The 23,928-nt window shown below is 44.8% G+C and overlaps 1 protein-coding gene across 5 annotated transcripts in view; it reads right to left on the bottom strand.

The window, feature by feature from the left end:
- LOC138296130 (PHD finger protein 7-like) overlaps positions 1-23,928 on the bottom strand; it is a 1,092,052-nt gene that overhangs the window by 514,036 nt on the left and 554,088 nt on the right. For all 5 annotated transcript variants that reach the window (XM_069234996.1, XM_069234998.1, XM_069235000.1 and 2 more), the window contains one exon: positions 1,117-1,218. In XM_069234996.1, coding sequence (XP_069091097.1) covers positions 1,117-1,218 — 102 coding nt within the window. The remainder of the gene's footprint in view (positions 1-1,116; positions 1,219-23,928) is intronic.

Below are 23,928 nucleotides of genomic sequence, written 5' to 3'. Positions count from 1 at the left end.
GAATGCCTGGTCGAAAAAAAGGATCTCCCGGCCCTACTTGCCACTTGCTTTTTTTAACTAATACAAATGTTTAATAAACAGACCATGCCCGTCCGGCAGCAACACTGATGGAAAAGAAAGTAGCATTCTTCTTCCAAGACAAGTGTTTAGAGGCTCAATGGATTGGAAGAAAGACCATATGTACATGAAAATGGTATACATTATGCTAAACGTACTGTTCGTTTTCTTTTTTTTGGTTCCTACTTTCACACGAAATAAATGTTTTGGGCGTATGGTTTCAAGAATAGCGAGTACTATACAAGTTCTTTTATATCCGTTCACGGTGCTTATCTGAATCTAGTTACAGTTTTCTCCATCCAATTAACAACTACAGCCCCACTCGGGGTGTAACACCAAACCCTGCTTTGAGCATGAGGATTCATTGAGGATCAGCCAGTTGTGCAGTGGTATTGACCGCACAGCGAACACATGAAATGTCTCCCTCAGAATCCTATTTTCTCGAAAGCACTGGGCTTATACTAGTGGCATTGGGCGGTCAACGAAAACAACATAACATGAATTCTAATGGGAGAAATGAAAACTCGGTTCCTAAGACATGATGCCTGCATGCTCCTCGTTCCGTCTCGGCCAATCACAAATCAATTACGCAAGGTAAACCCTAGTCCCCTTTTGGTATGTTATATGCACATAATTCTCCTAAAATGGCACAAGCGCCATTAAAGTACACCAAATAATAAGGAACTATCTGAATTCATGGCAGAATGTAATGGAGAACAAAAAATATGCTGATAAAATACAAATCAAACGTGTATTGGCTCTAAATACAAAACCTCCCCTGGCATGGGTCACTGGAGATATTTTAAATTTTTCAAAATGCGTGGCCGACACACCCTCAACGCGTGTTAAGAGTAAACCTATGAAATCTATGAACCCATGAAGCATCCACGATGTAATAATGAATGTTTCCTAATCCGAGGACAGATATAAAAAATTCTCACTGAAACGATATACAGGAGGGTGGGGAATGAAGGCAGCAGGTGAAAATTCTCAAATATAAGCATATACGGTGTAAAAACAGGTCAAAGAATCAGAATCGTATACAGTCTAAAGGCTTACTATTGTGGATGCTCTTTCAACTTCTTTTTTTATATCTTTGAAAAGGAATCCATAAAACCCTTCATCTTCTTTTCCTTCCTGCCACAGACCACTGGAAAGAATCTGGAAGAATAAACAGAAAGTTCTATCAGTGGAAGGATTTCAAGTGTCCTTTACATGGGCAACGACTGCAGCTACTTTTCATTGAGAATGTTTGGACAGAAATGTTATCCAGTCTCAGACATAAATATATTAACACAATTTTTGCTGCTGAAGAACACAAGCTGCCATCGAACTATCTCTGTGCGTGTTGCTCAGCCTGCTGCAGACAGGCCACGTAAAGGGCACACTGGAAACAATAGGAGAGACAAACCCACACACAAGTTAATTTGGGTATCCTACATAGTTCTAGTCACAGATTCTCGTTTTTTAAATAATTCTGTTTAATTTTATCAACATGAATGCAACACAGCAAAATAAAAACCAAACGAAAAATCATACACTGGCATACTGTAATGTAGTTAAACAAGACATTGGCCCATCCTCCCACAGTCGCCAATATGCAGTGCTTAATTTGTGCTTGTTGTTTTCCGTGCGGAGCATCGCCACTTATTTTTGAGGGCCGGCGCTTAGTTCTCTGCCTCAAGCATTCACTGAGAGAAAAATACACATGGGAAAGACGCAGGAAGAGAAAAACGAAAAAGCGTCACAATGGGAGAAATTAGAAAGCTGCCAGAGTGAGCTGTAGGGGCAGAGAATGCCTGTAAATGGAGCGAAGAGGCCTGTGATGGCTTCATGATTACACTGCCTCAGTATTCCGTGCTCGCAGATTTAATTGCAGCATCCGCGTGCGTAGGTGGAGGGATCTAGGCACCAGCACGTTTTTATTTACAAATTAAGCACTGCCTATATGGTTCCCATATTTTTCTCCTCCAACTCCATGATTCTCGTGGTTTGGCGATTTACAAAAGTGTTCTCACCAGGCACTATCATTAGTATATATCAAATGTCTTACAGTCAAACAAATGGTGGATGTACACTAGTGTCGTGCGTGTTTACTCTTTGGGACAGCTGCTTGTCGTCTTCTCTGCAGCTTGCCTGAAGGCCCGGAATATTACTATGTAGTTAGAGACAGTGGAGATAAACACTCTCTCTTTTAGTGTGTACTATCCTGTATTGGATTCCTTAGACTACAAAGAAGGCACTGGACTCATGGAATTAAATTAACACTTTTGTTCATGGCAAGTTATTTTTGGGAACAGTTGGTATGTGTGGCTCAACCACATCTCCTGTGAGCCTTTCAAAGACAAATGTGGTTGGTGCCTGGACGATGAAGACCACATAGGCTCAATGGTCATAAAACCACAGTCAGGCAGGTTAGTCTTACAGCATGAGTAGTACAAATAACAGACTATTGCCCTCATTACAACCTCGGTGGTCTTTTAAAAAGACCGCCGAGGCTGCGGGAGCAAGAATACCGCCAGTGCCGGCGGTATTCCTGGCTCCCTATTATGACTTTCCACTGGGCCAGCAGACGGTAAAAGTGTTACCATCCGATGGCCCAGCGGAAAAGTCACATCAACATTGCTGCCGGCTCGTAATAGAGCCGGCGGCAATGCTGATGTGCAGCGGGTGCAATAGCACCCATTGCGAAATGTGCGACGGGGCTATGCCTGGGGGCACCCCAGGTCCCCTTTACCGCCAGCCTTTCCACGCTTTGGCCAGGCTGGCGGTCGGGGACCCATAATCTCCAGGCGGAAGCCTGGCGACATGTCGGAGGGGCCGGCGGTATGGCTGTGGCTATTGCGCCACAGTCATAATAGCTGGCGGAACACCGCCAGCCGCCAGGGTCGTAATGAGGCCCTATATGTAGTATGGGGCTGTTTGGTCTCCGTAGGACAGAACATTCCGCGTATCTAGGAAGCATCTTTCTATCGATGTTTATTATCAGGCACAATCCACATCTACAAGGTAAGCCAGTATGACGGCACCCATCACTTTAGAACTTTAAACACATTTTTTTATTCACTTAAAATGAAAAGTTCCTTCCTAACAATCCACACTGCTTGGAGGCTGCATGTCTAGCACCTGCACAGCGTCAAGCTCTTTCACCAATGGCTTCATCAGGCTACTTTAGAATGCAGTATGCATCAAACTAGGCTCATTTTTAACGACGTCGTTCTTTTCCCTTTTAAAATATTTCTTAAACGTACAAAGCCCTCTCTCCATTTCAGAATAATTTTAAGTCAGTCTTGTTTATCTAGTAACATACGGCACTTAGAAAGTAAAACTTTATGCCACTGAGGAAATCTTTCACGAAACTTAACGAATGCTGGTAATCACGTTCAGCACGGTGCAGCAAAGGAGCGTCCCGAGCACTGATTGCATAATTACCATTCACTGTCAAGAGGCAGCCCTAGGTTCTAAAATGTACAACAATGGATAGCCACGTCATTTTGAGTACATGCTAGCTGGTTTTCAACGATGTGCATATCATTCTGCCACCACAAAGACTGAACCTTCACTGGATAATATAGTAATGAACACTTAAATGTTGGGAAGAGTTATCATACTTATTAATGTCATGACGGTCCTGTAAAGCAGTAAAATTAGAACGAAAAAGCAAATGGCCACAGTCTGCCACCTCATTCTATGTCTCAATAATACTTCTAACCGACACGCATGGTTAATAGACTAACTACCTAATGTCACATCACTGATGTCCTCCTTTCACATTGCCACAAAAGTAAAAGTCATTTTTCTGTAACTACAATTGTCAAATGTTGTTATCTACAAATAGACTCACATGCTTGAAATACTCCCTATGTGAGAATTCCCAACAGAAATGTCACATCAGCAGTGCAGAATTTAACGCAGTACTTTGGTCACCCTATATAACTTATTGGTTAATCCGTCAGCCTGTGAGGTTGTTCGGCCCTGAGCTTCACTCCCTGTAGAAGCTACCACAGTGCAGATGTTTGGAGCACTGGAGCAAAAGGTTACACATAAATCTAGAAAAGATGTCAACTTTTTAAAGAGATATTTCAGGCATCTATACCCTTGAATTAAGGCTAGAAATCAGCACAAGAGCAAATAGTGAGAAGGAGGAAGGAGTCTCACCTTAGTGAACAGGTCCCTGAGCACCGCCTCTCCGCTTTGGTTCGTGATCTGGATTGAAAATGCAGCCTGGAATGGTCGGTAATGTCGTGGCATGACTACTTTGACGAAGGTTTGCATATTGCCTGCTGGTGGACACTTGCAATGCATGATGCTATCTGTTCTTCATGTTTGCTGGAACAGTGTTGGATGATGTGTTGAGTGCCTTAATTTGTGTGGTCTGGTAGTTGAAATTGCCTCAGCCTGACATGATTTAGTAAATAACTGGTGCTGCCTCCATAGTTCACCATGTAATATTTCACAGTGGTACAAAATGAACCTCATTGCCTTTAATGACTTTCTAGGCCTTGGGGCATGTGTCCCCCATGCTCAAGTGCCCGACTGAGTGTGTCTTATAACTTAACTTTAATTTCAGCCCGGGCATCATGCTAATTTAGTATATGCACAGAGTCCTGGGTCTGCCTTTGGCAATATGAGGTCCTAGACCTATCATGTAACCTGGAAGTCGCAGCAAGCATTGACTCATAGTGGACCGAGGACTACTGTTCCTGTTTTGGGTGTGGCACACAAAGTAGTGGTGGCAGCTTACTGCATTTTGAGACTGATCTTGTGACCATACGTTATCTGAGTCAGTGAGAGTGGACTACTGGCCCTCTTGTGTACATTTCCATTACCCATAACCTTGCGCTCCCATCCTGTGTGTATGTATTGAGAGCATGTGTTTGCACATAAAGTGTGCATGTAGCACATGTGCAGTAATAGGACACTGTGTGCACACAAATCTGAGACCTAAAGCCAGTGGGGTATATTTTGAAGGCCTCTGACTAAGAAAGGCATAAGGTGGAGAAGGACAGTTTCCCCAGACAGTGAAAGTGTGTTTCCTTGATCCCCTTAGCTGGAGGGAGGAGATCCAAACACTGAAGTGAGGAGGATGTAGATGCAGCTAACATTAGAAATTTCATGAAGACTTGGTAAGCAAGGGACTGCTTCTTCGTTATTCCTGAGCACTGGCAGTCGCTGGATGGTAGTGGTGAAGAGTGAGACTGCAGTTTTTGTTGCTCAAGGTGAGGACGTTTCTGGGTCGGCCTTGTCCTTTTCTCTGTCCCTAATTATTACTTTAGAAAGGCTAAAGACAGCCAGGTGCAGAAACCTCACGCCGTATTGTGTCCATGTTGTGGGTGCTGCAGTTTGGAGATAGTCACAGTGATACCTGCAGTGAAAACTGTCACTTTAAACAAAGCCTGTGTCAGGAGAGCAGCCTGAGAACGACACTTAAAAAGGGAACCACCCAAACTGGTTCTAAAATTTGAAGCATTGGATCCACATCCCCTGTCTGAAAATGATGTGCAATTCAGTGGGGCCCAAACCACTTTACTTTGGTCCAGTTCATCATTACCAAGGAAGGGAATCCTCAACAGAGTACCCAAAGGGCTGCTGTGTGACCAGGGCTGGCGTCTGTCTGACAGCTAGTATTCTGGGGTCTGGTAGGACATCACCTAAAGTCAGCACTATAGAATTCTGTATGCCTGCTGGGAGAGGGAAGGAGTCTGCCTGGCCCTGCAGGAGAAGAGAACTGTGCATGAGGAGACAACTGGCATCTTCCTGGTCAAAGGAACACCCAGAGAAGGCAGACTGTCTGCTAGTGAAGCCAGTAGCAACCCGTTCTGCAGAAGATCTCCAAGTCTCAGCATACCAACCAATTGGGCTGCAACTGCCTTTGGGATTGCATCAGTTCAGTCACAGCTGCAACTGCCTTGGTGATCGCATCAGCCTGGTGGGGGCTGCAACTGCATAGATGATCTCATTGGCGATTGGGGTCTGCAACTGTGTTGACATTCTCATTGTCAATCTGGATGATGGCGTAAAGACGCAGGTCGCACCCTGCCTCGTCTACCTGACTGAACCCAATCACTGTGGGCTAGTTGAGTATGAAGGACTAGAAGACTGAACTTCGGGGGGGACATGCCAGGAACTCTGCAGGGACTACATATCCCCGACTGCTTTGTGGCCCCATGAGGCGGCCATCTTGTCAGCACCTGCATCCACTTGATCACACCAACAAGCGCTTTATAGCGCGTGAGGGCACTTCACAGCACGGGACGTGCCAGGAACTCTGCAGGGACTACATATCCCAGACTGCTTTGTAGCCCCAGGAGGTGGCCATCTTGTCAGCACCTGCATCCACTTGATCACACCAACGAGCGCTATATAGCGCGTGGGGGCACTTCGTGGCGCAGGACGCACCAGGCACCCTGCAGGGACTAAATATCACAGACTGCTTTGTGGCCCCAGGAGGCAGCCATTTTGTCAGCACCTGCATCCACTTGATCACACCAACGAGCGCTATATAGCACGTGGGGGCACTTCACGGTGCGGGACGCACCCGGGTAAAGCCCGGGCCAAGGGAGGGCCCGTCGTAGCCAGAGGAGGCTGGGCTGGGCCACCCCCCTAAAAAATGTTCTTTTAATAGGCACCATTGACTCTTGCCACTACTGTATCTTTTTTCAGGTGTATCATTGAACAGTCATCCATTAATTATAAGCAGATGGGCAAAAGGAAACCAATAGAGGGTGGGCAGGGGTGGTGTACAAAACTAAGCGGAAACGCCAGAAGCATGTAGTCAACAACTGTGTTATGGACAGAATTGACAACCTTCTTGACGAATGAAAAGGAATCCTAATCTCCCCCCCACCCCCGGACAGCAGCCCTACCATAACTGGGGGCGAGTGCTCGCATGTCAGGAAGGGCGCTGACCACAAGAAAACCGCTGACATATTTGTAAAGCGCGGCCAACAGGCTATAGCCTCCACAGGCCAGGGGGAGGGGAGGGTAGGGATGTCCTCACCCACGCTCCCCCAATATCGGCAGATAAGCTTCCAGATAATCCCATCGACCCTATTCAGTGCATCAATCGCTTTACCCCCTTAATAAACATCCCAGACTCTAAGGACGACCAAGATCTATGTACCAGGGTGGGTGGGTCAGTAGATGTAGATGTAAATGAGCACTCAGTCCAGTCAAATGCACAGCACATGCTATGCATACAAGACTAAAAAAGGGAGGTGTCAGAACTAAAGTATATGGTTAATTCCATAATTGCGGTAGTTAAGCAGTTAATTCCTCCAGACACAACGAGTTCCATAAATCATTATTGCAATCCAATACTATACCACTTAGGTACCACAATGAAATTGCCCACAACGCAAGCAAATGGTTGTGCTGACCAATCATTAGCCGATGCCAAGATCAAGGAATCTGATCAGCTCCCCCCCCCCCCCAACATTAGTTTAAACACAGAGAAGGCACTTGATGCCTGCTATCAAATTACAAAACCCACAAGCAATACTGCCCCTAAATACACTGCTAAACCCATCATTGACCGACTCCTATCCACAAGGAGTGTCCTAATGGTAAATGTTCCTAAGCTACACCCGTTGGCACCAAGAGAAGGGGGAAATTCCACTAGAAATAAGGCAATTCTTTGGATTCGCCACGTAAGAGGCTTTTACTCTGTAATACGCGAGGATATAACTGATGCAGTAAGAAGGCCCGACCCTGGCACACACCTTGACATTTTACAGTTGACGTTCAGGGACAGGAGTATGGTGGACAACCTGGTGGCCCTTGATGCAAGAACAAGTGCTCCAGAGCAATCCTGTATCCAGTTCAAATATCCTAGTTCACCTGCACATTGTATGGCTCGTCCCATCCACTGCCCAACAGGTAAACCATCTGCTCTTAGCGAGAATTATTGACTTAAAGTATCATCTGAAATACATGTTGAACTTCCCCCGGACATACATGAAACAACTGTCCACGGTCTGGCCGTAGCGCCAAATATTGCCCCTGCAAGCACTCACAATCTTTCTCCGCACAGATCCCACCAGACCGCTCTTGATCTATTGCATGGCTGGGACAACATTGTACATTCTTTCCTCTGTGATTCACACTCATTACAGATAGCAAAGCATGAGAATACCGCACCTAGGACCAGGTCAGGTCCCGCAGATGCTTATCATTACTCAATTCTGGATTTACTGGACAATAGTGATGATGACCCATATCCTTCTAAACAATCTCACCTGCTAAACCCACCTTTGGAAACCAAACCCTCAAATATGTCAGTGGACAGGGCTGTCTACTCAACTACCGGGGTACGAATTGTCTCATGGAATCTGGCAGGCCTGAGATCTATCCTTCACCTCCCGTCCTACACCTCCTTTATTGATGAACACCAGATATGTTGTTTTCAAGAGACATGGTCAACTGATCCACTCTTTCGAACTGACTACTCCATCTTTTATATTCCAGCTCTGGCCAGCACCAGGGGCAGGCCCTCTGGGGGTTTAGCCATTTGGACTAGAACATCACTAAACTGCCGCATAGTACAGCTATCTATTGATTCCCTGACCTGCTAGGTCTTTGCCTATCATTCGGGGCTGATGCAGTTGTGATTATTTTTAACATCTATGCCAGAGGGGTCGGGTTTCCAAAACCCTTTCCATTCTGGAGGCTTTTTTGCAGAACTGTCCCCAGCATTACAAAATTATTGTGGCAGATGAATTTAACGTCACATTTGAACCTCTCGACTGGGATGATCTTGGGTCCAGTCACGAAGAGGATCAGGTATGGTCTATTAAAAGGTGGTCCCAAGTTGCTGTTCGAGCAAAATCACTGACTGTGGAATTTGGATTTAGGGCACTAAATGACAGGACATCAGATGAAAAGGGCTGTCACACGTACAACAAAGTTAACCATATCAGTAGAATTGACTGTTGTCTAGTCGACGTAAGATTATGGCCTTTAGTGAGTGACATGATGGTTGTCGAGAGATCAGAAAGTGACCATAATCCCCTTTCAGCCCACTTGTCAGCTCTGAGCAGCCACCTGCCCATAATCAGCACCTCAGCTAAAGCACCAAAGGGGATCAGTCTGGTCAATGACAAACGCCACCTAAAGTGGAATCAGGTTCTGGCTCGACCAACACTCATTGACGTTGCTAATGACACCTTGACGGACCTAGAGGGGGACTCCACATACACTAACGAGGGAATAAGCTTAACTCACAGTACTTATTTCAAGGGTATAGAGGCCTTCTTCTCGGCTGACACAGCCCCTGATAGTAAGAGGCTCAAGGGTAGGCATCGTTGGTTTAATAAAGAGTGCCGCTCCTCAAGCAAGCATTTAATCCAAGCTATCAAATCCAAGGATGTAAAAGCAATTAGCTTAGCCAGAAAGTCTTACAAATCTGCCATTGACAAAGCTAAACGCGAACAAGACGATAAGTGGTGGGTTGCAGTTAGTGACGCTGCACAAGCGAGGAACTGCAGCACATTTTGTTCCCTGGCAGGGCGCGGCCCTGCAAACAGCGAACTGAACATTACAACTAATATTGCACCGAAGAACTCGGTAGACCACTTTAGTGGGTTATATTCTTACAATCATGAGAGTTCTACCGCTCGACAGAAAGACACTTGCTCATCTATTACTCTTACACCTACCCCTCCGGTGTTGCAAATATTTTCCCAAGCGGACATAGCATACTCTTTAGGCTCCCTAAAGCGCGGTAGAGCACCTGGTGCGGATGGTGTCCCAGCAGACCTATTCTTAACCGATATAGCAATCTGGTCAAGATATATTACCATCATAGCGAATGCAATAGCATCTGGTGCGCCAATCCCTGAGTCTTGGAAGTGGGCCATTGTTATCCCAATTTTTAAAAAGGGCGACAGAAGCCTCCCCAGCAATTATAGGCCTATTAGACTAATAGACTGTGTGCAGAAAGTGTTCTGTCATTGCCTTCTGGACAAGATTCAAGACTGGATGATAGAACACAACATCCTTAGTCCCCCTCCAGGCAGGTTTTCGCAAAAAAATATCTACCATTGAGCATGCCTTTAGGTTCCTGCTCTTATACTGGAAAACCGTTCTTATTGGTAAAGGGAACCTGTATGTTGCTTTTGTGGACTCCACATTCCATTTAGTACCCAGTAACAAGCTGTGGGAAGTTCTTTCCTTAATAGGAATCCCTGAGCACATTCTTGTTTTATTAACTCGGCTCCACGAGGTTAACTATGCATGTGTCAGGTGGGACGATAGGGGGCAGTTAACTGACAAAATTCAGGTGTCAAGGGGTGTGCGGCAAGGGTATGTCCTTGCCCCCACCCGGTTCTCCCTGTACATACATGATATTGTCCCCTCTTTACTCAGACTGGTGGCTGATGCACCATCATTAGGCACACAGAAAATTCCGGTTCTGCTCTTTGCAGATGATACATTGCTGATATCCAAGACCCCAAGTGGATTACGTAAACTCCTCGCGTGTTTTGAGGAATCTTGCGCCACACGAGGACTTGAAATCAATGCCTCTAAAACGAAACTGATGACACTTAATCCACACAGATCATTTAAAGGAAAATTCACTCTCGAGGGAACTCCACTTGAAAATGTTGACACTTTTAGTTACCTGGGCTTAATGTTAACTGAAAAAATACTTTGGGATTCAAATATTGCAAAGCAAGCACTCAAGTTAAAGCAAACAATGGGGGTCTTAATAAAGGACTTTAACCTTTCATATACCAAACCAATACGCCCTGCAATCTGGATATACGAAACCAAGGCAGTAAGCTCAGCCCTTGGGGCTATGCCAAAGCCCAAGAAATAAAGGTGGCTGAAAATAATTTCTTACGGAATCTAGTGTCCCTCCTGTCGAGTACACCACTGTTTCCTCTTTTTAAAGACCTAAGCATGAAATGCATTGACCACAAAGCCTGTCTACGCCCCCTCTTGTATTGGCGGCACCTTTGGACAGCCCCGGAGCTCGCCTCCTTTACTACAGCCCTGCAGGTCATCTTAGAAGCTGACCACTCTCATCGTTATCCCCTGGTTTAGGCACATCAAGGGGCTACTTTACTCGCTTGGGCTCAGAGAACTGTGGGATTCCCCAACCACTACTTCTTTTCCTTCAAAAAGTGTATTGGCACATGGTAGACTCTGAAGACACGAGGGTCGCTCTTCATTCTACACTATCACATGACTTCACCATCCTAAAAGAGACATGCAAATATGAGGCTTTCTGGGACATAATCACGGTTCCATATTGGCACCGAGCCATTAAGACTATTTACTAGTCGCTGGTCACATGATGAAACAACAATCTGCCCAGCTTGCAAAGCAACCATTGAAAACCTTCCTCACATCCTATTTGTCTGCCCTGCATATACTGCTTCACGCAGGAAATGGTTGACGCCAGCTTGTGGACTGCTTGGAGTTCGCAGGTCCGACTCAGCTCTTCGAATTCTTAGATCAGACACTCGACCTATGCTAGTGATTGCTGTTGCCAAATTCCTTGGGGCAAGTTGGATTGTCAGAGGGAAACTTTTATCTGTATAATGGTGTTATCAAGAATGTATAGACTCACTTCGGGAGCGCACTCAATTTGTATTTAATTTTATGCAAACACATGTATTGTACATATTTTATATATATATTTTACTAATCCTATGTATTTATTTATGTTGCTGTGCTTTTGTGGCTCTTGTAGCCGAAATAAAGTTCTTTGACTGACTGACTGAACTTCTACCCACTAGATGACCCAAGGTAAGAACTCAAGCAAGCAAATGAACTGTTTGCACATTTATCTTGTAGAGCACCAAAATCTACACCTAACTCATATCCTTTCATCTAACATAATAGCTTGGGACAAATTCATCTATAGTTACATCGCTGAAAGTTAGCACAGATGGAGATGAAGGGTGTAGCACCATATGACAGTAATGATAAGGATCACTACCATGTATACTGGATTAAACCGTGTGGACCTGAGTACTGCTGAGAGATTAAAAACTACTTTCTTTTCTAAAAAAAAAAAAAGAAAGACAAGTCCTGGACTGGAGATTGAAGTTATGTGTGTGTTATTTAACTGTTGAGTTCTTAGCTTGTGCCCCTCAAATATCTCCCCGAGAAGACTGAAAGTGCTCGCCCTCACTACCCTAAGAGTCAAGTGCAGGAGAGGTTGAATACTTGACCCAGTTTATACAGCTATGGTAGGAAGAGCCCCAGGACTCCAGTGTCAAACAAACTAAACCACCACGGCTGGGTCATAGTGGCCACTGTCTACCCTACGATAGGGCTTAATTTGTAAAAGAAGGAGTGCCAGTGCCCAAAGCTCTGCTCAGAAGCCCACAGACAATGCTATTAAATGTTGCCACGTGCCAAATATCAAGGTTAGGTAGTCTTGAACCCACATTAGGACTTTTAAATCCACTACCACACACTGCTGCCCCTTTTTCCTACACTTGCCAGTCTCTGCTTTTTCCCTTCATGCCTGTTTTTCTGCCTTTTTCTTCCCCCGCTTTATTGATTGTGTGCTTTTTTCTCTACTGCTTACGATCAGTATCTGAAGAGGTAAAACAGGTGTTGGTCCCAAAAAAACGAATGCTGATAGACCCCACCAGCAACCACTGCCTCACATTAAGCCGTGCCCTACAACCACCAAGGGTCTGATTTACTTGTTGGTGGTAAGCATACTACTTTCTAAAGGAGCATACTTACCGGCAACATAATGGTCTGCCTGCTGAATTTAGATGCGGGTGGACCACAGTTTGGCAACAGCAGACTACTCTGTCTTCGTCATGGCCAAATGTCTCTGACAGTTCAATGGAGTAAGGGCCGTCTGTCATATGGCTATATGTTCACTCGTCCAATTTAGTTGGCCAGAGATATGGCTGTTTTTTAAAGCCCGCCACCAATGGGCAGTAAAAAACAAAAAATGCCACCCTCCCCTCAGTACGGGAGATGACTCTCATGGTGACAGGGGCATTGCTTTTTCTATTTCAAAAACAAAATCCCACTATGGGGTTTTGTTTTTTAAACTAAAACAAAAAAAAATGAAACTGCCATACCGCTCCATCACGTTTGACGGAGCAATATGGCAAAACTCCAGTACATTAGCAGGAACCGCCTTGACTTCGATTCCTGCAATGGTTGAAATGTTTGTCATACTGACGGACATTTAAAATTTGGCAGGTGGGTAGTACGTCAGGGCAACAGAGTAGTTTATTCCATAGCCCTGATGGGGTAAAAAATGCCTGTCAAAATATAAATCAGCCCGTGTTTCTGTGAAAGGAATTAGAAAACATTTATTTTTAAGTTAGGAGACTGGCTTGTCAAAACTGACTGTAAAGAATAAAATGTGCCTGTTTTATCAGATAGAGAGCCTAAAGGAACTGAATTAGGTGGACCCTCACTTGGGATTACTTAATATTCCCACTCTTTCTCTTCTCTAATGGAAAGGTCTAGGACAATGCCTAGTTCCACCCATAGTACAGTGTTTTTCCTTCATCATTATGGACTTATAGATGTTCAACTGCATGCTCTTCGATATCCTTGAGTTATTGGCTCTATGACATCTGCTAAAGAACGGCTAGGTTTGTGCAGTGCCACGGAGGACGGCTTGATAGTATGACGACTAAATGTGACTCAAAGGCAGGTCACTTGTTTCAAAAGTCTTTCATCTTCACTTTTAGCAAATCCAGTAAGTTAAAAGCTACTTGAACCTGTTGTGTAGCCATTTTAGTTATAGCTTCATACACGTTATTTTAGCAAACCAGGCCCTGCCGCTGTGCACTTTAACCTAGATATATTTTATTCAGCTTTGATTATTATTTTAACAATAGCCACATTTGCGATCTTGTTTTAGTTCTCTCTATCTAGCTGTTCTTTGCCGAGGTCAGCACTGTGCTCTTAAGCAAGACATTTCTTTCAGTCTGTGCTTTTCTCAAGGCTGCCGGTCTCACGGCGGGGTTTTATCAAAGATAGGTTGCCGGTAAACGTGGGAACGCTTTTTCTCTAGTGTTTATAGAAACATACACATCCTTACGTAGGGACATTTTCTCAGAACATCAGCTGTTTTATTATTATAAAAACACTTCTCTGTCCCATACGCGTTCGAGGGAGATTCCAACCAGATGATCACGACTGTATGCTGATTGCTGAGAGCAACTTCGCAGCTGCTTACATAGGCTACTCGCCTCTTGCTCAGGTATGAGGGATGATGTCTTCCCAGGGGAACCTGAAGGGCAGAATTAGAGCTTAACATGCTGTTCTCTAACATAGCCTAGGAAGGAATTATTTTAACAATTTTAGTGACAATATGGTAGCGTTAGTTTTATGCTTCACTCTCCTCGTCACAATTTTAATCCTGTCATGCTTTATCGTCCTAGTTATTGCAGTACATGCTTTATTATCAAAGATGCAGTTGCTTCATTAAAACCTTATTGAAACATATACTGCCTCTGATTGTCCGTGTATTTGTGAGACTAATGTACATGAGAGAAATGGATGCGATCTGAATGACCACAATTTCCCTGAGGAGTCAATTTTGTCATGCGCTCGGCTGCCCAATCATCCCTGCTCTTGTGTAGAGATGAGGCACTGCTAGTTAGCCGGAGCAAAACCTGGATTAGACCGATAGGTGTCATATGTAGTGGGTTCAGACTCAGTCTCCCACAATGCAAGTGATTCTGCCGCCCAAATCCCATAGTCTCAATGGGGTAATGAGAGCCTATGTGACAGGGCGCCGCCAACGTTTGGTCAGGCTCTAATTTTTGAGTCCTCCAGAGTATCTCTCTCACTACATACAAAGACACCGCAGTACTATATACGGAAACGTCCGTGGTACTGAGGATTTTCCTCCTCAGCTAAGTAGGGAGTACTTAACTAATGCTGTAGGTTGTTCAAGCTTGAACTCTAAAAGGATAATTCTCATTTGGTGTGTTTATCTCTGAACAAAATTTACCAGTTTTTATTGCGAACCCGCAACTGGTAGGAATTGCAGTCAATATGCGACCACCCCTTACTCCACATTTATTGGCACATGGCCTAAGGCCCCAGGGGGGTCCAGTTACATTTGTTGTTGAGGCTTACCAGCCTATAGAACAGAAATGTTTTATTCTTGGGTCACATTTCCAGCAGCTGATGGGAACACAAATACATTTTATCACTATACACCTGCAAATATGCATATGCTCTGTAGTGTGCAGGTATATCTAGAAATACCTCTATCTTATGAAGAACATAATAATTGGCTTGATGGCGCCCTACCCCATACAATTCTACACGTTAGGTTAGGTCCTCTAAGTAATGATGGTCCTGCCTAGCATTTATTGGCCGCATATACACCCCACCCTGATGCAACAACCTTGACAGTAGCTGAAGTCTGCCGCTTATATGCTGAGGTGACGGAAATATACAGACGATTAGTACAGTTTGTAATGCAAACATTAAATACAAACCCAGCACATGCTGCTCCGGCGCAACCACATGCAGTAACGTCAAGTACTGATACGGCGACTGTAAATGCGATCAAGTACCCACCAAACGAGAAGAAATTCCGTTTTGGTTAGCTCAATAAATAAATGCACTGGAAGCAGTATTTCCCACACAGGACCTCAGGATAAGCATACAATATTATCTATGTGCTTGTCAGTTAATTATAGAGACACAAGAGTCACAGCAAGTAACATTTCAGAAAAACACTTGTCCAAAAAAATAGCAATTTAAAATTAATTTAAATCACAGTCATCGTGACACTAGAATAGTACTGTAGGAAGTTGGCTCTGTATATACTATTTCAAAGTAAGAAATAGTGTGCACAGAGTTCAAGGGTTTGCCTTAGCAGTAAGATAGTGGCAAAAGTAGATAATTCTAATGCTCTATTTTGTGGTAGTGTAGTCGAACAGTAGGCTTATCAGAGGGTAGGTGTTAAGCATTTGCTGTACACACACAGGCAATAAATGAGGAACACACACTCAAAGACTTACTCCAGGCCAATAGGTTTTTATGTTGAAAAATATATTTTCTTCGTTTATTTTAAGAACCACATGTTCAAGATTTACATTAAACACTTTAAATGTAAGGTACTTCACTTAGATACTTTAGGAACTTTGAATAAAAGCAATATCATATACAGTCTTTGTAAAAATGGCAATAAGCTATTTTCAAAGTCGGCACAGTGCAAAAATCAGCAGTTCCTGGGGGAGGTAAGTAAAGGTTAGATTAGGAGGTAAGTAAAACACTTACAAGTCTCAGTTCTGGGGCATAGGCAGCCCACTGTTGGGGGTTCAAGGCAACCCCAAAGTTACCACACCAGCAGCTCAGGGCCGGTCAGGTGCAGAGGTCAAAGAGGTGCCCAAAACACATAGGCGCCTATGGAGAACAGGGGTGCCCCGGTTCCAGTCTGCCAGTAGGTAAGTACCTGCGTCCTCGGGGGCAGATCAGGTTTTTTTTTTAGAGCACTGTGGGGGGACACAAGTAGGCACACAAAACACACCCTCAGTGGCACAGGGGCGGCTGGGTGCAGTGTGCAAAGCAGGCGTCGGGTTTCAGGTAGGAAACAATGGAGGGACCCGGGGTCACTCTAGCGGTGCAGGCAGGTACGGGGGCTTCTCGGGACAGCCACCACCTGGATTAGGCAGAGGGTCGCCTGGGGGTCACTCCTGCGCTGAAGTTCGGTTCCTTCAGGTCCTGGGGCTGCGGGTGCAGTGTTGGTTCCAGGCGTCGGGTCCCTTGTTACAGGCAGTCGTGGTCAGGGGGAGCCTCTGGATTCTCTCTGCAGGCGTCGCTGTGAGGGCTCAGGGGGGTCGTCTCTGGTTACTCACAGGCTTGCAGTCGCCAGGGAGTCCTCCCTGAGGTGTTGGTTCTCTGAATCTCGAGCCGAGGGTGTCGGGTGCAGAGTGTGAAGTCTCACACTTCCGGCGGGAAACGTACAGTCTTTGAAAGTTGCTTCTTTGTTGCAAAGAAGTAGCTGGTTTTGAACAGGGCCGCTGTACACTGGAGTTTCTTGGTCCTTTAGTCCAGGGCAGTCCTCTGAGGCTTCAGAGATCACTGGTCCCTGTCGGATGTGTCGCTGGTTGCAGGTTTTTGAAGTTGGAGACAGGCGGTAGGGCTGGGGCCAAAGCAGTTGTCGTCTTCCTCCTTCTCTGCAGGCTTGTAGCTCAGCAGTCCTTCTTCTTTCTTCAGGTTGCAGGAATCTAGTTTCCTAGGTTCTGGGGTGCCCCTAAATACTGAATTTAGGGGTGTGTTTAGGTCTGGGAGGGCAGTAGCCAATGGCTACTGTCCTTGAGGGTAGCTCCACCCTCTTTGTGCCTCCTCCATGTGGGGAGGGGGGCACATCCCTAATCCTATTGGGGGAATCCTCCAAACTCAAGATGGAGGATTTCTCAAGGCAGGGGTCACCTCAGCTCAGGACACCTTAGGGGCTGTCCTGACTGGTGGGTGACTCCTCCTTGTTTTTCTCATTATCTCCTCCAGCCTTGCCGCCAGAAGTAGGGGCAGTGGCCGGAGGGGCAGGCATCTCCACTAGCTGGGATGCCCTGGGGCTCTGTAACAAAAGGGGTGAGCCTTTAAGGCTCACCGCCAGGTGTTACCGTTTCTGCAAGGGGAGGTGAGAAGCACCTCCACCCAGTACAGGCTTTGTTCCTGGCCACAGAGTGACAAAGGCACTCTCCCCATGTGGCCAGCAACATGTCTGGTGTGTGGCAGACTGGCAGAAACTGGTCAGCCTACACTAGAAGTCGGATTGGTATTCAGGGTGCATCTCTAAGATGCCGTCTGGGTGTATGTTACAATAAATTGCACACTGGCATCAGTGTGTATTTATTGTGCTGAGAAGTTTGATACCAAACTTCCCAGATTTCAGTGTAGCCATTATGGAACTGTGGAGTTCATGTATGACAAACTCCCAGACCATATACTCTTATGGCAACCCTGCACTTACAATGTTTAAGGTTTTGCTTAGACACTGGTGGGGCATAGTGCTCATGCACATATGCCCTCACCTGTGGTATAGTGCACCCTGCCTTAGGGCTGTAAGGGCTGCTAGAGGGGTGACTTACCTATGCCACAGGCAGTGTGAGGTTGGCATGGCACTCTGAGGGGAGTGCCATGTCGACTTAGTCATTTTCTCCCCACCAGCACACACAAGCTGTGATGCAGTGTACATGTGCTGAGTGAGGGGTCCCCAGGGTGGCATAAGACATGCTGCTGCCCTTAGAGACCTTCCCTGGCATCAGGTCCCTTGGTACCAGGGGTACCAGTTACAAGGGACTTACCGGAGTGCCAGGGTTGTGCCAATTGTGGAGACAAAGGTACAGTTTAGGGAAAGAACACTGGTGCTGGGGCCTGGTTAGCAGGGTCCCAGCACACTTTCAATCAAAACGTAGCATCAGCAAAGGCAAAAAGTTAGAGGGTAACCATGCCAAGGAGGCATTTCCTTACAATACATTTTGACTCCATAATCCCTCTGCCCAAAAAACTTCATGACCACTTTAATCGTCAACAACCAAACCAAGCTGTGGTGATGGTCAGAGCTTACAGCTTGGGTTGGAGAGGTGAGCTAGCTATGTTTGACACCTCTTGCGAAGGTTGAGGCCCTATGGAATACTCCAAAGAGAGGCTAGCTGTCAATGTCGGCTGTTACCTTTAGAAAGTGGTGGGGCACATACATTACTTAAATAATACATTATAAACAAACTTACCTCTCTTGAAGACCTTCTGCAGCACACGCTCAGCTGCAAAAACACCCAAAGTTCCTCCTGCCTTGCGCTGCTTGCTGGGCAAAAGCATTGAGCCAATCTAAGCACTGCTCTCTTGCTGCTTACAGCACCAAACAGCATAAGAGCAGTGCTAGCATTGGCTGGAGCAGGCAAGCACAGCGCTCCATCGGTCACCTACGGGGCTATGTTTCTGTTTCTCAGCTGCATTTCAGCTGCTGATTGCAGAAGCCTGAACTGCAAGTCAGTGAAAGAAACCCCGGCCAATCCGGCATGGACAGTTCAATTAACGCAGCATGAACTGCTACTGTGACTCCAGGAGATAGAGATCCGCCATGGCCCTGCCCCCTAAACAGGTGAGAGAGGAAAGCGTGAGAGGAAACATACTGTGTGTGTGTGTGTGCACACTGGGTCGCAATGTGGAGGTCAGGGGCCAATGCCCCACACTCCTATGGAGGAATCACCCCTGCTAGTTGTAGTACTACACTGCTCCTGGTCATGATCGGATTGCGAGTAGGTTGATGACACCATTGACACAATCTAGCCAACTTGTTGAAGTGATATTAGAGCAGAAAGAGGGGAGTGGGGATAGGACAAATTGTTTTGCCTTTTCTATTTTATTGTTTGCTGTTATTCATGAAAATGTATGTGATAAAAAGACTGTGCCCAATTTGCATTGTATGCTTGCTTTGAAAAAAACTCAACAAAGACTATATATAAAAAACATTTTATCACGGCAAAGCTGGTAAGCCCAGTTTGACAGTAAAAAGGCTACAGTTCCACTGCACTAAGGAGAACAATATGGGTACTAAAATGTACGCTTCATTATAGCTTGAAAATGTAAAAAAACAGAAAAGTGTAAACAAAGCTGAATGAATAAGCAGCTAGGCCAGAGATTTGGTGTTGAATGTGAGTTTCTACCTATGGGGAATGAAGGATATGGGTACTGATTAACCGAAATGCCACAGGTAGCAGAAATGACATCACATATCCTTTAACCTTAGTGACATCACAGGAAGTGATGTCAGATGACCCTTAACCCTGATGACATCACAATAGTTGACATCACTGACGCTCCATTATAACTACATGATTACTATAACAAACAGACAAAGATCTATTTTAGATACCATGTATATTATTTTGCTGACTTGATTTTTTGTTCTGGGACGTAACGCTCTGAATTGCAGAGAGCGACTGACGTGAGAAATTCAGGGCACTACTAATGGTTTCTCCTGCTTGAGATTGTTTTTAAAAGAATGTGGTCAAGGTGCATTTTGCCAAAAATTACCTTTAGTGTGCCAATACCTGTATTTTTCCATGGGTGTTTATTATGTCAAGAATTACCTCCAGTGTGCCAGTACTTTGTCACAGGTGTCGCTCATGCTAAGAAATGCCTCAAGAATGCCAGCACTGGTATCTTACCATAAATAAGAATTACCTTCAGTAGGCTATAGCTAAAGACATACTTGCAAACATAACACCACATTGTCACTCACATTCACTAACTCACACTCACTCATTCATTCATTTACTCATTCTCACTCGCACACTTGCTAACAATGATTTATATTTATTCATTCTCATTCACTCACACTCATTTTCACTCATTATGACTCAATTAGGCTTACTGACACTCAATCTCAAACATTCTCACTCATCACCTGTCAGTGAATATTTCACACACACGTTTACATATATATTCACACTTGTGCACACATACACACACATTTTCTCATATAAACACACTTTCACCAACATCTATGCATGCAACATACTTTTAAAAGCATTTTGTATTTACCTTAGCTGCCACCAAATGTCTCACTCAAGTTAACTGTGCTCCTTTTTTAGTGCACTATTAATCAATAACGTAAAATGGACAGACAATTAAGAGTGTGGAATCACCCCTGTGTTCTTGGCACTTACTTTGCCACCTCTGAGGCCAGGGGTCGACAAAGGATGTTCCAGTGGTTGCAAAGTACAAGCCAGGGATTGCACCTGCAACCCATAAAACAGTCGCAATGATGGCATTAAACAATTTATTTTGTATGGGCTGAAGATCTAGCTCAAGGAAGCCTGGGGACCAGAAATGGTTTAAAATGGTGTAAGCCTTAACCCAAGGTTTATGTAATTCAGATAATGTCCTTGCCTAGGCAAGACAAGAATAAAACACACTGGAGACAATTTATTTATCCCAAGAAAACATCTTGTGTGGTTAACTGTGTCTGTCCCCATGAGGCAGCCCCCACATTGTAGACTGCAAATAAGTCAGGGGGTGGCACAGGTTTTTGCAACAATTCAAAACATCCCTCAAGGTTAGTATGGTAAAATGGGCCTGTGAATTAGTAAAGACTGAGGTTCAAGAGGTAACAGGGAAACACTTCATCTAACCCACCAAGTAGGCAATTCCCACCTCATAGTAGATGGCAAAGGTAGGGGAAGATGGAAACAGTCCAAGCATTCTCCTAATATATTTACTCTCCTCAAGTTGTAACAAATGATGTTTGCATACCACAGACCTTCTCCACATTTTGTAATTAGTACACTTAGGTGCTCATTATAAGTAGCCTGTGAAGGATGTGTTAATTATCACACCTTTTAAAAGCAACATCACAAGGATCAGAATTTAACAGTTGCAATATTTAGCTCCTAATTCAAAATTTGCGCCTTAATATGGAGCATAACAGGCCCAGTATTAAAGTCTGAATATACGGGTATTTACCAGGCATAGCCCCCATAGAATTATTACAAGTGTTGAGACTTCAACTCTTCCCTAACTTGAAGCAGCACTGGGGTGGTACTAATGGATATGGGGATGTCCCAGATCCTTGATGCACAGACAGAAGTGAACTGCTGCCTTGAGTACACTTCTTAGTCTGTAGTCTGATCGAATTCTGGCTGCAGGTGTGCCAACAATCAACAGAGATGGTGAGTTTGTCTGCAAAATAAGCAGGATGCTAGACGTGATGACTTTGTAAATGATGCAGATGAGTTGGAAGATGGTGCAGGCCGGCAAGGGGGAGCCAATGGAATTGCACCAGGATGATGGTGATGTGATCATATTTCCTCGGGCCTTGGATGAGACCTGTATAGGATGCCTTAAGGGGTGCCAGTGTAGAATTGTGGAGGCCATGAAGCAGGGTGTTACCCCATTTGAGAAAAATTAGAGTACAAGGGCTTGAACAACAGTTCTGAATTTGCTTTCTGGAAGAAGCAGTATCGCTTTCTTTAGCAGTGTAGAAGAGAGAACCGGTACCAGTCAGTCTTGGCTTTCACTGAAAGGTGGGTTTTAAAGCCATCAAGGTTTATGTCACTGTGCCAGGTTTGCACGGTTTCTGATTTACTGTTCTTGAAAAATAACACAAATTCTCTCTTGGTTGGGATAAACTTCAGACAGGTGCTGGACATTCAGTTTTGGGTGATATACAGGCATTGCTTGAGGTGTTGGATGTTTCAGCAGAGAGGACTTTCAAGTACGGTTGTATATCGCCAGGATATAGGTAAATCTTGGGGGTGTTATCTTTGATTTGTGCACCAAGAGGCTCAAAGTACATGCTGAAGATGAAAGGAGAAAGTATGGAACCCTAGGGGACTCTGCAGGTGATAGGAATCTTATGGGACCTGGTGGTGCCCATGTAAACAAACTGTGTCAGTTGGAAAGGTAGGTGGAGAACCTGTGAAGGACACTGCTGCTGAATTTCATTTGCGATTTCAGGGTGTGTTTGAGGGTTGGATGGCCGTCTGTGTCGAAGGAAGTTGACAGGTGCAGCAATTATCAGGAGGTAGGGTCATTTTCATCTGTGGTTAGGAGGGCATTAGCTATGATAGGTTAGGTAGTGGCCTCCGAGCTGAAGCATGATCTGAAGCCAGGCTTGTAGCCGTGCACGAGATGGTTAGCACTGATGTGATCTTTACATGAGCATAGACAGTCTTTTCAATTATTTTGCCTATAGCTGGTAGATAAGTGATGGTCCTTTAGGTGGCAAACTCATTAGAGTCTTTTGTAGGTTACTTCTGGAGTGGGAGTATCTGACATGTCTAAAGAGCTTCTGGGAAGATGCCTTGAGGGAGGCACTGATAATAGTCAGCAGGTGTGAGACAGTCTTCCCACCTTTGGTGAAGAACGAGGGTAAGACATCATCTGCATCAGAAGTGGTTTTAAGGGAGTTGAGTATGTCAGTGAGATCTCTGAGAGATGGGCCTTTGAAGGATGACAACTGCAGGATTCTACAGGAAGGAGTGTTTATAGGAGATAAAGCAGGCTTTGTGTTGTGCTGTCCGATCTGCATTTTGTCCCTGAAAATGAGGTTGATGGCTCTGGCCTTTTCTTTGGGGCGATGTATATATAGGTGGGTCATGCAGGGGGTTCATGTAATGCTTTGTTGTCTTGAAAAAACTTCTGCTTCTTTTGGTGTCTTCATTGATGTTGTTAGTGTAGTATGGTGCACTGGCTAATGGGATGTACTGTCTGTGTGTTGCCTTTAGGGACTTCAGAAGCATGAGGTCATCAGGATTTTAGTTTTTTCTTTCATTTCTTTTTCGTGTCTGCAGTAGGATTGCCTAGGGTAGGATACGTTAGAGGACACATTAATGCTCACCACAAAGTAATCTATCAACCTGAGGTATACTTATTGTTTAAAATTGCATGAAATGCTTGGTTCTTTCGAAAGCAATTAGGGCAACAAAGCATATCATACTTATGAAACACATTTTTAAACTCTCTCATTGGGTAGCCAGACTATCAAGTTCACCTTCATCCAGTAAAATGACCTGGAGGGAGCGATACCCACCTTCACGTTAAAATTACCTAATAATACAAGGCCACTGTTGTTTCCACCTGACAAATTGAGTTGCAATAGTGTGGGCCAAGGTATGCAAAAGAGTCACCAGATTTGGTGAAATGGTCCTCCCAGATGAGGTATTATAATAATCTACTAGAAGGTGACCATAACTACCGCCAGACGTGACCTCTATAATCATTGTATGTAGATTCATATTGGTGTTCCAAAAGCGCCAACCTAGCTGGGTAGCAACGGAGCACTGTACACGGGACAAGCCCGAGTGGGGATACACGAGGTGTAGGGGCTACAGGGAGCTGGAAGAGAAGAGCTAATGAAAGAGTGACAGGTCAGCCTATCTGCGGTAGTTTTCCTTAAATAGGACA

Source organism: Pleurodeles waltl, chromosome 5, assembly GCF_031143425.1.
Source record: "Pleurodeles waltl isolate 20211129_DDA chromosome 5, aPleWal1.hap1.20221129, whole genome shotgun sequence".
Classification (NCBI taxonomy): domain Eukaryota; kingdom Metazoa; phylum Chordata; class Amphibia; order Caudata; family Salamandridae; genus Pleurodeles; species Pleurodeles waltl.
Note: the sequence above shows the minus strand (reverse complement) of the source record. Positions and strands in the feature narration are given on the sequence as shown.